The sequence below is a fragment of the Lathyrus oleraceus genome, chromosome 6 (genome assembly GCF_024323335.1).
Source record: "Lathyrus oleraceus cultivar Zhongwan6 chromosome 6, CAAS_Psat_ZW6_1.0, whole genome shotgun sequence".
NCBI classification, from domain to species: domain Eukaryota; kingdom Viridiplantae; phylum Streptophyta; class Magnoliopsida; order Fabales; family Fabaceae; genus Lathyrus; species Lathyrus oleraceus.
In genome coordinates this window covers 316,244,463-316,258,813 of record NC_066584.1, presented here as the reverse complement: position 1 = coordinate 316,258,813, position 14,351 = coordinate 316,244,463, and the positions used below count along the sequence as shown (strand labels likewise).

At 33.0% G+C, this 14,351-nt stretch overlaps 1 protein-coding gene across 1 annotated transcript; it reads right to left on the bottom strand.

Annotated features, from left to right (window-relative positions):
* Positions 1–6,574: 6,574 nt before the first annotated feature.
* On the bottom strand, positions 6,575–7,795 carry LOC127093316 (PRA1 family protein E). Its single transcript, XM_051032226.1, has one exon. It carries the CDS (start codon positions 7,603–7,605, stop codon positions 7,030–7,032), a length of 576 nt encoding a protein of 191 aa, XP_050888183.1. The 5' UTR covers positions 7,606–7,795; the 3' UTR covers positions 6,575–7,029.
* Positions 7,796–14,351: the final 6,556 nt, after the last annotated feature.

The window sequence follows — 14,351 nt, the reverse complement described above, 5'->3', positions numbered from 1 at the left end:
AGACTGGACTTTGAGAATTTATCCTACCACCCAAATTTAACCTGCACCCTCAATTTTCGTTAATACCAATATTATTCTTGATAAATTTTAACTAAGAAGTTGGAACGAAAATCTGGTAGAATAAATAAAAAAATTTAATACAAATAAAAAAAATCAGAAGTCTAAGTCAAAAGTCAAATATGCATTTATAACGGTTTTATAGAAAAAAAAACTAGTGTGTGAAAAAACTTACCAATTTTTTTAAAATTATTATGTTGTTCCGGATATTTTGCAAAACCTTGAAAATCCCGTTAATGTAAAATCGCCGTTTTTTTTAATTCTCATGCACTTAATGGAATTTTAGAGGAGCTGCAAAAATATTGATAATGTAATTTCAAGCAATACTAGCCGATATATGTATGATCATGATGCACATAATAAAAAATCTGATAAATCAAAGTATGTCTAAATGATATCAAAAATCAACATCTGGGCATTACCTATTTTTCTTGTATGTACAATCAAAAATCAACATCAAATGAAACATATTCAACAACTTCATTAAATTAGAATGTGTCCAAAAGATATAAGCAATAACATTTGAGTCTTTCATATTTCTAGTCCAACATGTGTATTTTTCTCTATGAATAAAACTCAACAACATTTGCATTTCTGTCAATGAACATCTCTTTCTCGCATTGTACGTAGCTCTAGTTTTATACATTTGGATAACACTGACGAGGTTTCTTGGACCTTTATCTTTCAAAGCATCAACTATGTATCTTGGAGTCATGTTGTACTTTGTCATGTCATTCACAAACCGTCTTTCATGAACTTTTAACAACCCAATATGTCACAACCTTCTAAATTCTTAGATAGCTTATGATTGTGCAACACACACCTAACTATCATCTTCCATCCGCTACCATTTGGCACAGATCTCAACCTAAAAGGACATTTCACTTTCATACTATAAATGCCCTCTAATGGTTTATTGCTTTCAGATGCATTTTTCCTTTTTATGTTTCCTCCTCTCTCATAACTCATAATTAATTTATCTTTTCTATCCTGCAGTATCAGAACGAACACTCACAATAATCATACCATGTTGTTTACCAATAGTATGTGTTCATGCTAATATTTTAGATCGAGACTCAAATATATATCATTTACATCATATAAAAAGTATACTATCAATATCATATATAGGCGACAAAATATTTAAATTAAACTTGTTACATAGAAAACATATTGCGTCGGTGGTGAAGAACTGCGTAAAATCTGTACACGAATCTGTAAAAGACTCTCCCGGCTCCGGACCACACAAGTATAACATTTTTCTGCTACTACAGAAAATTTGAAGTATGACCAAAATTTCCGGTATATCGAAAATCTTGAAATTTCTGATATTCCGAAATCTTTTAAAATTTTGAAAGTTTTTTTATAGTTTTCCAAAAATTTCAATAATTTCTGGTATGGGTTTAAGGTTTTTCAAGAAAATACCAGAAGTTTTGAAATTTTTGATATTTCTTCATCGGAAGTTTACAAATGTCTGGTAAAATGCGATTTTCAAAAAATGCAAAAAACTGCGTATCGAAAATTTCATTTATACTATAAGAAATTTCGTTTTTGAAATGTTAGTAAAAATATAAAAAATATAAAAGAAATTGATCGATAAATAATAGGAGGGAAATTTTAAAATTACGGGAAATGTCAGGTATAAATATAAGGGTGGCAAGTTAAAACCTCAAAATACGACTTAAGTCTACCCAAGCAAAAGAAATGCATGAATATAAAATATAAAATTTTGAGTGTATTTGTTTTAAAGTTATGAAATGAAATTATATTTATAGGATTATTATTTTTAGAAATAATTGTTCCGTTAAAAATTAAATATTATACAATGGTTTTAATTTTAAAAAAATAAAAATAAAAAAATAAATGAATAATAGTGAAAAGTTATAGACAATTGAGTTAACTTCCTAATAATAAATGAATAATTGTTATAATTAAAGCTATATTTAATTAATAAATAAAATAATAATAAAAACAAATAAATAATAATGGAAAAGAATATTTATTTATTTATGTAAAAAGTACATTAAACTCCTATCTAACCTTGATTTTAACCCAATCGATGAAAGCGTTGGTGGGTCCCATATGCAGAAGCTTGTCCAATTCGGATAAACCGTCTACGATTTTCATCAATATTTGTTGGTTGGATAGAATGTCCCGCGTCATTCCTAGGATTCATAAATTCAGCGACCACATCATCATTAAACTCGTCTGTCATCGTCGCGCTGCCATAACTTAATCTTGTTCCCTTGTTATTCCAATTTATTTGGGTGGTAGGTGGCATTGAGTTATTCATGTAAGGGGTGTAGGGTTGTTGGTCTTAGGATGTATTAAGAGTGAAGGTTTGGGATTGGTTAAAAGGCATTTGTGAATGGCCTGTGAAAATGAGTATTGGTTATAGTTGATGGTGTATGGTGTGTGTTTTGGGTGAATGATGTTGATTGGGTAAATTTTGGATTTTGTTGTTGGGTGTTGTATGGGGTTGGGTTAAATGATGGATATGGTTGATGGTAGTGTTGGCTTGGGGTATAAGGTTGTTGGGGTGTTACAAGTTGGTTGTTGGGTGTTAAGTGTTGGTTGTTGGGTGTAATTGCTAGTTGATGGTCCAATGTGTTGGAAGTTTGAAGATGTGAGTTGGTTACGAGGCTCAAATAGGTATCTACTTTGTGATATATTCAGATGACGACACTATTGTTGAAGGGAAACACATATTTCACAGGCTATTCAAAGCATTCCAACCATGCATTCGAGGTTTTGCATATTGCAAGCCTATACTTCAAATTGATGGAACCTGGTTATATGGTAAGTACAAAGGGACGCTGCTTATGGTAGCAGCATAGGATGGCAACAGGAATATTTTCCACAGTTACTTTTGCCCTTGTGGAAGGTGAGATGACTGAAGGTTAAAGGTTCTTTCTATAAAACTTGAGAAGGCATGTTGCTCCTCAACCTGACCTATGTTTGATTTTAGATAGGCATGCATCGATTGAAAGTACATACAATAATCCAGATAGTGGTTGACATGTTTGTCATCTGTCCATGTCTATTGTATTAGACACATTACACAAAATTTCATGAGAGAAATCAAGGACAGAAACCTCCAAAAAAAAGTTATTAATATGGATAAGTATCTATCTATTTGCTAACAATATATCTTAGTCAATTATATATTATAATATTAACCCATTCTTTTAACATATAGGGTATGCTTTGAACCAACCAACATTTAACTATTATCGGAATGAAATTGATATGGCTAATGATGATGCTTTAAGGTGGGTGACAATATTCCAGTAGAAAAATAGACAAGGGCATTTGATGGGGGTCAGCGTTGGGGTCACATGACAACGAACCTCGTCGAGTCAATGAATTCAATCTTTAAAGGCCCCCGTAATCTGCCCATTACAACATTGATAAGTGCAACATACTATAGACTGAGATCATTATTTGTTGAAAGAGGTGCAAAGTGGAGTGCATTTTTAAATTTTGGACAATACAGACAATTGCGTTAAGGTGATGAAAGAAGAAACAGCAAAATTCAACACACGTCAGATAAGAATTTTTTACTACAATCAAAACACTTTCAGTGTGAAGGAGACAATGGACCACGGTGAGTGAAAGCCTATGGAACATTACAAGGCCAACCTAATAAATGGTTGGTGTGACTGCAGCAAATTTCAAGCATACCATGTCCCTTGTTCACATGTTATCGCTGCATGTTTATGGTGCGCGACGACGCCTATGCTCTTTTGTCCAATGTTTACAAGATTGCAAACCTATTTGGGATTTACAGCACAGGCTTTCCAGTGCTACCGTACGATGAATATTTACCCATTTATGAATGAGATCAATTTTGCCATAATTCAAGAATGCAGAGGAACAAGAAAGATCGTCCAATTAGCACGCATATTAGAACGGAAATGGACACATATGGTAAGTTGGAGAGAAAATGTTTTCATATGTTGTCTTTTTTGTCACAACCGAATTGGTGTCCCAATGTTGGAACTAGTAATAATTAATTTTTTATTTTGTTATCAATTATCAGTTTTAGATTGCCATCAAGCTTCTCAATATTTGAACCATTACTCATTAAGTACCAAATAAAAATAACAAGAAATCAAATATCACAAAACGAACAACAATAAGTCTAAATAAACGACACATACAACAGTGATGAAGTTGAACTTAAATAATAAAATATTCAAAACATATACACATTGCAGTGACAAAGTTGTATTTAACTAATAAAATAATCAAAAGATCTGTATTTAACTAATAAAATAATCAAAAGATCTATCCATTGCAATAGCAAAATTGTACTTAAATAATAATAAAATTATATACATATAAATCAATTTAAATTATTTAAAATTAAATTATAATAATAATAATCAATTTAACACATATTTATTATTAATTAAAACCTAAAAAATTATTTAATTAAAATAATTATGTACATAAAAATAAATAAAATTTATTTTGCTATAACTTCAAAACTAATTAATTATTCATTATTAATTTGTATATTTATTAGAAATATATTAATTAATATATATTCATTATTAATATTCAATTATAAAATAAATAAAAAAATACGTTACACTCTCGCCCATTCAATGGACGGTTGTGTTGTTGTTTTGAGAGGGACCGCCCATTCATTGAGCAACAATTCTATAAACCAATTTTTTTTTTTGAAAACATGGTAGTTATAGGTGAAATACATGGTATTATGGATATTATTTTCTAAAAACAGGGCAATGTGGTAAAATTTTCAAAAAAAAATAGCGGGAGTAAATTTTAAAAATTTGAGACAAGCATTGAATTGTTGCATTTAAAATATCACATTTTCGAAAATATCATTTAAATCCTTATAACAACCACTCGGGTGACTTTGAGAGTGCATAAACACACTCCAAAGCCTAAAATAAAACTTGAGATAAAGCCAACAAACACACTCCAAAGCCTAAAATAAAACTTGAGATAAAGCCAACGGCACTCCAAATCAACGCTACGGCTCCCAGAAACTTCCTTCTCTCAGACTTAACATGTGTTAAGAAACCACCAAATTAACAACCTACCATCTATTACAACATTAACAGCCCCTCTTCCTTAAAGATTCTCAAATATATCCAACAGACTAACAAACCCAATTCCACCAACTCATTTATTACATGAACATTGTTACAATCTATCAGCACAGGATAAACCAAAGTGACATCAACAGCTTGAATTTTTCAATATGCATACCATAATCATCTCTCACCAACGCAGAGAGCCCCGACTAAAAGTGATACAATATGCATTGAATAAGTGAAATAATGTAATCAGATTCCATACTCATCTCTCTTGTTCTCTCCCTATTTTCTCTCTTTTCTGGTGATCAAACTGTTTCTTAGTGTTTGTTCTAACAGAAGCAACCAGAAAGTTCGTATGGATATTGAGCCAACTATTAACATTTATGTTTTTGCTACTACAGCTAGATCCCCTGAAAGTTTATTCCTAAAAGTGTATCTTTTTATACACATTATTATACCATAAAAACATAGATTTATCGATAATTTTCATTGTCTCGAAATAAACTATCAAAATGTTCAAGCATTAAGGACAAAATTATGTTAGAAGAATAATTTTCCTCCCTCTTCAGAGGTTGAGGACACCCAGCAAGACCACAACCGGAGACCACAAAGAGTCTTGCATCAAATGTTCATCATGACAAGCAAGTTTGGACATAAAAGTGAAAACCCAATATCTGCAGTAGGAAAGTACCCTCATGCATGTCATCTAACAGAAATATACATGTACTTTAGAGCTGCAACTTGCCTTGCAGCACCATTCTAAACAATTGGAAATCTAAGTAGTCATAGTCATTCTAATATTCAAGATAGCAAAAAAATAATTCATATCTGAAAATCACAACAGAAAAAAGTGAACAGACAAATGATATTCTCCTACCACCATTCATGATTGCATTGATCCTCTCTCATATAGCACATGAAGAGAGCAGAGTATACTTGGCATAATTTCCAATTCTACGGAGACATGGTGTACTCATTATTGCATCAAAATGCATCAAACTGCTTATAATCATTGCAACCCATGTTTTGAATACTACTGTATCTAAGTAAGCTTCATTATAATATTCTGACAGGTTTGTTCCCGAAACTCTCCCTTTCATCCTTACTAGGCGCTTTAATCTTTTACCAGCAACATCCAACAATGATAAGATCCAATAGAATCAAAAGAAATACCCCCAAGATAATTGCTACAGAAAAATAATAATTACATAGCTATATGTAATAAAAACCAATTTGAGTTACATATGCAAGGACCCCTTAGCAAATTTGAGGAAATTAACAGGTGCTGACTAATCAAGTGTAGAATACACTCAGTATTACATAACCATTTCAAAGTAGAATAATTGATCAAAAGTACTGTGACTGCAACCAGCACATAGAAAAACACAGCAAATTAACAAAAACAGAAGCATTCACAACTGTAATTAGCAGTGGACAAAACGAAGTTGTGGAACAAAATCCCAGAACTCATTAAATCATATGCAAAATTAGAACTGGTAAACAGAAAATGTTGAAAAATTGAACCAAAACAGACCCCCATGGTACCATCTACATTAACAGACCCTCTTCCATACAAAACTCAAATCTATTTAATCAGAGATTAACAAAAAAACCTAATTCCATTTCAATTCGATCAATTCTTTTGTAACATGAAGATTGTTACGATCTCATCCGCAAAGGATAAACCAAAGTAACATAACAGCTTGAATTTTTTCAATACAAAAGAGTCACTGAATGAATTCATCATTAGCTCGATCAATTCATCATTGCAGAACCATTAACTCAGTTTTGAAGTCTACTTTCCCTTCTTAACAGAACCATTAACCCAACAATGCAATACTTCAAACCTTTCAAATCATAGAAACTGAAACTAACCGTGAAACCGTAAACACTTTCTTCATTAAATCCTTGTGTAATTTGTTCTTGCAGGAGGAGGTTGGGTTCCCCCAACAACAGAAAGCAAGCCACTTTCCTCATCAACATACAAATCCTCAATAACCCGAAAAGACGCATGCAAGCCCGCAACAACAACGCCAACTATCAACGACAACAACACGTTGAGGCCAACGTGAGTGGACACGAGCCCAATTACAGAAACGAGACCCAAAAGGCAAAGCACAATTCGATCATCCAGTGTTCTGTCGAAGATAACAAGGGGACCATTACGGGAGAAGTAAAGAAAGAACCACGCGAGGAGGATAATCAAGAAAACAATCATGGAGACCGGGTGCCAGAGGAGGCTGAGGAAGACGATTAATAGCATTACGGAGGCGTAGTTGAACTGGAAGTAGGTGAGATTTTGACGGAGACGGAGCATTGCGTCGTCGTAGGAGAGGGGACGGGAGAGGGCGGAGATGTCGAGAAACTCGCCCCATGAGCGGGGAGTTGGGATTAGATTGGAGGTTTGTGGGGGTTGGTATGTGGCGGTGGAGGGAGATCCGATGGCACCGTAGGTAGCGGTGGTTTTGGTCGGCATTGGGGTTGGTTAGATCTGAAAAGTGTGCATGTTTGATTTAGGGTTTGTTTATTAGTTGTCAAAGATTCGAATTTTGATTAAAGTTCGGGAATTGGGAGAGAAAGGGGATGGGTGTTTTTTTCTTTACTTAAATGATTCTCTCTCTGGTTCTTTCGGAAGGGTTTTTGTTTTGGATTTGCCTTGCCCCATTTTCCCGGCAAAATATGTATACTTGAAGGGTTTTTATTAATTATTTTAAGTTTTCTTAGTTTACAATAATTTTACTACTACTTAATTTATTAAAAAATCAATCAATCTTTTGGTTGTATGTAGGAGTAGTATTTTTTTTTTGATATTATGAAAACTAATTATATATAAAAGATTTTTAAACTTTAATTTATAAAAACCCTGTTCAAATTTTATTTTAAGTTTTAGATTGGCTGGGTCAATTCTATTCTTTTAGATGTCAGTGGGACATTGATTTAGACTAAATAATACATCATCTTTCAACTTCTATAATTATTTAAGTTTATAGGTTATAGGTTTTATTGTTACTGCTCTAATATGTAACGAAACACTATAAGTTATATAAATATGTTGTAGGGAGTATAATAAGAGAGACAATGTGTTGTATGTCAAAGGGAGTATAATAAGAGAGACAACGTGTTGTATGTTAAATTAGATATCTTGTTAGAGTTAGAGATTTTGTAAATAAGTGATGATTTTTTGTGATTTTTTTATTGTGTATTTATAACTATTTTATCTTTAATTTGATTTTGTTGTCTCTAACCGATATGTTACCTTTTTTTATTTTTTGTGATTTTTTTATTGTGTATTTATAACTATTTTATCTTTAATTTGATTTTGTTGTCTCTAACCGATATGTTACCTTTTTTTATTTTTTGTGATTTTTTTATTGTGTATTTATAACTATTTTATCTTTAATTTGATTTTGTTGTCTCTAACCGATATGTTACCTTTTTTTATGTTTAATTAGTAGTAAATTCGTGTTTACGTACCGGGACTGTTTGATGATTTGATATGTTGTGTCAGGGTTATTGTTTGTCAAATTGTGTTATTGTTTTTCAAATTGTAAGTAATAAAAGAAATTGAATCAGACCAAATTTTAAACAGACCAAATATAATAATATACCATATTTATATGCACATAACAAAGTATGATCATTGTTTTACAACCCAAAACAACCAAATAACAAAATAGTTTAAACACCATCACAAATCCAAAAGATTACAACATTTAAAAGAAACTTAAAAAGTCATAATAAAGTTCGAAACAACTAATCCTTAAATCGAACAAAAATACTTATAATAGAAAAAATCAATTCCTCTTCAAACTAACATATAAGTATTTTAAAAATTTGTGGATCCTGAATGCCAAAATATCCCCATTACGAATCTTCTTTGTTTTGGCGTATTCATATCAACCTCGCCCAATGAACTTCTCTACATGGTTCCTTTTTGTCGTACGAATGAAGAAGTCGTAAACACTTTTAGATTCAACATCAATCAATTTGATCTCTTTCAACCTGTTCCTGATACAATATTTGGTAATATTTTTGGGGAAGTGTTGAAAAATATTTACAGATTTTATTAAGTTATTAGTAAATTGCTTGGAAAACAATATGATTATTATTGATAAACAAGTGTGAGTTGTGTTTATAAATAAGTGTGAGTTTTAAGTCCCACATTGATTAGAAAAGTTGAGGTTAAACACTTTATAAGTGAGAGGGTCCATACACCTATCACCTTAAGGTTTTTGATGAATATGTGGTGTCCCTCTCACTTGTTTGGGTAAACCTTTGACCTTTAGGTGAGTGTTTGACTCAATGTGAATGCTTTCCTCCCATGATGACCCATCAGTGGTATCAAAGTATGGTTTGAGTAAGGGATCGGCTCCCTGTGTCAGAAGTCTTTCTGACACGGTGGTTAGATGACGTGTTCCGTTGAAATGCCCATACGAGACAATGGTGTCTCTCAACGGTGATACAAGCATATGGATGAAAGATCTTTTGCTTGAGGAAAATCATAATGGATGGACTCATACTTGAGGGGGAGATTATTGAAAAATAAGTGTGAGTTCTAAGTCTCACATTCCTCAGAAAAATGGAGGTTGAGCACTTTATAAGTGAGAGGATCCATACATTTATCACCTTAAAGTTTGGGGTGAATATATGGTGTCTCTCTCACTTGTTTGGGTGAGTGTTTGACCCAATGTAATTGCTTCCCCCTCATTATGACCTGTCAGTCAATCCCTTAATTGAACCAAACTTTGATACCATTGTTGTTGGGAAAATAACAAAAGAAAACTCAATGCACGCGGAAGCATACCCAAAAAAAGAAAAAGAGCAAAAAAAATCAAAAATAAAACTCACAAATTCATTATTCAACTTTAAATCTTCACAAAACAAAATTATAAACTCTCTCATTAAATTTAAAATTTTAAGGAGAATATTACAAACTTTTCAAACTACAATTTTTAAAAAAGAATTACAAATCCTCTCTCAATTACAATTTTTGAAATGAAAAATTGTAAACTCTCTCTCAATTACAATGTTTGGACGAAAAAATTGCAAACCTTCTTTCAACTAAAATTTTTGAACGGAAAAATTGCAAACCCCTCAACAAACTATTTTTGAATGGAAAAATAGGAAACCTTCTATAAACACAGTCTTCCTGACATGGTGGGCAAACAACGTGTTCCGTTGAAGTGCCCATGATGAGATAAGGGTGTCTCTCAACAACGGTATAAACATGTGGATGAAAGAGCTTCCACTTGAAGGGGGACATAGTGGATGGACTCACACTTTAGGGGGAGATTATTGAGAAATAAGTGTGATTTGTGTTGGGAAACAAGTGTGAGTTATAAGTCTCACATTGCTTAGAAAATGGGAGATTGAGCACTTTATAAGTGAGAGGATTCATACACCTATCACCTTAAGGTTTTGGATGACTATGTGGTGTCTCTCTCACTTGTTTGGGTGAGCCTTTGACCTTTAGGTTAGTTTTTGACCTAATGTGAATGCTTCCCCCTCATGATGACCCATCAATTAATCAAATAGAATCATGATTGGAAAAGTATTACCAAAACATTTTTTGAATTTTTTTTGGAATTAGTTATCCTTCTCTCCTAAGCATATTGAATGTTGCATGCAGTCAGACCAGAAAGAGTTGCATTCTTTATTGTAACAGGATTGACCTTCAAGTTTTCACCATTTCCCTTATGAACATGTTCATTAGTCTTCGACTCTTCACCATTTTTGCCTCAACTACAGTTTCAGTAATTGTCCCCTACCCAATTTTTTATAGCCATAAGTGTTATTACAAGATTTGTCTTAATGGCTAGGTTCATGAACAACCTTCATATCATTACGGTAGTTAATCTGATAGAGATATTTGTGTAGCAGTTTATTTTTTGTATAATTTTTGCAAAACTTGTCAACATCTGATATAGTTTGCATCACATAGTCTCATTCTTCATTAGATGAACTTGAAATAGTAATATAACAATATCAAATATTAATAAGTCCAATCATTTATGTATTTAGAAACTATCAACAAATTCTAAAATTCATCTTATGAATGCAATTATATCAAAACCCAGGATACTAATACGAATATAATTTGTAGAACTTTTGTTAGTTTATTAGGTTTTTTGTTAAGCATGTCATAGTTGATTACAAATACTGATGACACTCTATCATTGCATGTTATCGGTCGAAGGAACGGATTAAAACAAGTCAAAGAGGAGAAAAAATGAAGATTAAAGACCAAAGAAAGATGCAAAAATGACCAAGTATGAAGAAATAAGGACTTAGTGAAAATCTAATGAAAAAAGGAGCAAAAAGCGTGCAACTACTAGAATAATCACGCGCATAATCGTGCGTGTGATAAATTTGTTTTGTCAACATCGCGCGGGCAATGAAATGATCGCGTGTGCAATAAGTCCTTTTTTGGGCCTATTCTCATGTGTTATGGACTGATTTGACGGCTATAAAAGGGAGTTTTTGGCATATTTTCAAGGGTTCTACGATTTTTTACTGAAAGTGACGGTAAAGAGCACCAAGAGGGCGATTTTGAGAGCATTGAAAACCATTGGAGGTCAGTTCTTCAAGGATTTTCAGATGCAATCTTCATCTTATCAATTGGTATTTGATTGTATCGTTATAAGCAACTAAACATCTCTAAGTTAGGTTTTCTTTTTGATGAAATTATTTTGAACCTGTTGGGACATATGTTTAATTTGTAATTGCATGAATAATTGGAGTTATATTTCTATTCAATTTCCTCCTTTACTTAATGCTTTTTATGTGAGATACTCTTTTAATCTGATCTTGAGCACATCGGGAATACTGACAATTAGTTTATATGTTGGAACTAAGACAATTGTTGTACTTACACTGGTTGAATAGGGATAGGAGAGCCCGAGTAGTGGCATTTGAATTAACGTTCTATTGCATCGCCTAATTTCACTTACGTTGGTTGAATAGGGATAGGAGACCCCGAGTAGGGATTAGTAAGCTATACACCAATGGATTAGGTATAGTGGTTGTGTTAATTTGCCGTGGAAATATAAGGACTTTCTCATTCATGTAATACATTAGATATCAACAGGAAATAAATAAATATCTCATATAGCCTTAAATGCTCAATTGATTGTTAGTTGAGACCAACTGAGTTCCTATATTTTCTATCTCTTATCAATTGGAATAATTTGAGTTACTATATGCTCTAATTATGGTAGGTTGGGATAAATAGAGTAACCAGTGGAATCAGAAAAGATAAATTACTATTAAAAGAGACAAACATTTATTAATAAGTACAATAGAGGACATTTTGGTAATATTAATAATTGGTAAATTGGTATTGAAAGACAAAATATCAATTGAGATATTTTGTATTACTACTTAATATTATATAGAGACGTATATATGATATTTTTCCACTATGAATTCCTTTTTTGTCTGGTTATTTCGACCATAGTATAATCGGATGGACGGTTTGCCTTATGACATGAAAGTGGAACAAGATAAATTGAGGCGGATTATGTGAGAACATTGTTCTTGGTTTTGTAACATGTATGTTAGTATTAATGATTATGTATGTTATGAATCACTCTATAATATATTGCATGAACTATTTTGTGAAATTATTGATTGTGTATAATATGATTAAAAGCCTATAATGATGAGTGAGAAAATCTAGGAGTATAACTAGGTGAATGACTTAGAAAGATAATCTAGGTTATGAAAAATGACTTAGGTTGTGATGCTTGGACGTAACGGTACCTAGGTGTGTGTTGCAGACAAGTATTCGCCTGATAAATGGATAAATATGCTTTGTATAGAATGTATGGATTAACATGTCAATGTGTGGATATGAACACCTAGTATTTAATGAATACCATGAGAATTCAGTTGACGTTTTGGTAAGGAACCTTTGTTCCAAAAGTCCTATCTAGTGAGGAGCTTTGCTCCGAAAGTCCTATTTTGTTGTTAAGACTAAATCATGTACTCGGATGTGATTGTGCACATACCATTTCAAAGGCTTAGGTAAAGCGATAAGTAGGGATGTGACACCAATGATTCGTGTCTCAATTGGGTTTGAGCCCCATCCATGGTGGACATGGGGGAAAGGTGGACAACTAAGTAGGTTAGAGACTCATACAGTGAAAGATACCCTAAGTGGGTTAGAGGCCCATACGGGTGACAGTCGGTTGAACTAAGAATTAAGCCTCATAGAGGACATGATATCCACCATGAAATTCAAATCATACGAGCATGCGTGAACCGAGCCTAGATTAGACGCATGTCCGTTTGGGGATTGATGTTTTGTGAATCTGAATAGTGATTTATTGAGTTATATGAACTCAAGTTACATGTTTTCATACATTGCAAATATCCCTTAGACACTTAAGTCTTAGTTATCTTGTGTGAATGATACACAAGTAACGAGAGATGAAGACTCAGATTCACGGTGATTTTATTGTATCCTGAGTATCCATCCAAGAAGCAATAGAGTTGTTGCCTCGGCAATATTTCTAACATTTGGTCAATGAATGGCAATGGGAAGTGATCTTTCCTTGTTACTTGATTAAGACTTATATAATCGATGCACATCCTTCATCCTATCATGGTCCTTGTTAGAATTAACTCATTTTTGTCGTTTGTAATTACCGCCATTCCCCCTTCTTCGGAACAACTTGAACTGGACTCACCCACGCACTATCCGAGATGGGATAGATCATGCCAGCTTCTAGCAACTTCACAACTTTTTTCCGCACCACTTCTTTCATTGTTGGGTTTAAATGCCGCTGAGGTTGAGCGCCTGGTTTGAAATTTTCTTCCATCATGATTTTGTGAATGCAATATGACGGACTAATCCCCTTCAAATCTGATAGAACACAACCGATTTCTTTTTCATTTTCCTTAAGGACTTGAATAAGTTTTGTCTCTTCGTGGTTGGACAAGGAATTGCTGATGATGACATGTTTGTTGCCTCCTCCCTCAAGAAATACATATTTCAAGTGATATGGTAACTGTTTAAACTCAAGTTTGATGTTCTCTTGCATGACCTCCTCTTTCAACTCCTCGATTTTTGCCTCTTTCAAAGGAACTTTTCTTGCTGTGTCGAGTTCTTTCAAGCACTCTTTAATTTATTTTTATTCCTCAAGATTTAGTACATTTGTCGCTACCGGGATTTCACGATAACTAAACCGGGACTAAAGAGATGCAAAAGAGAGGCAAAGT

What these genes read in the sequence shown, in the direction of transcription:
- LOC127093316 (XM_051032226.1), bottom strand. Translation starts at nt 7,605, where the DNA reads ATGCCGACCAAAACCACCGCTACCTACGGTGCCATCGGATCTCCCTCC.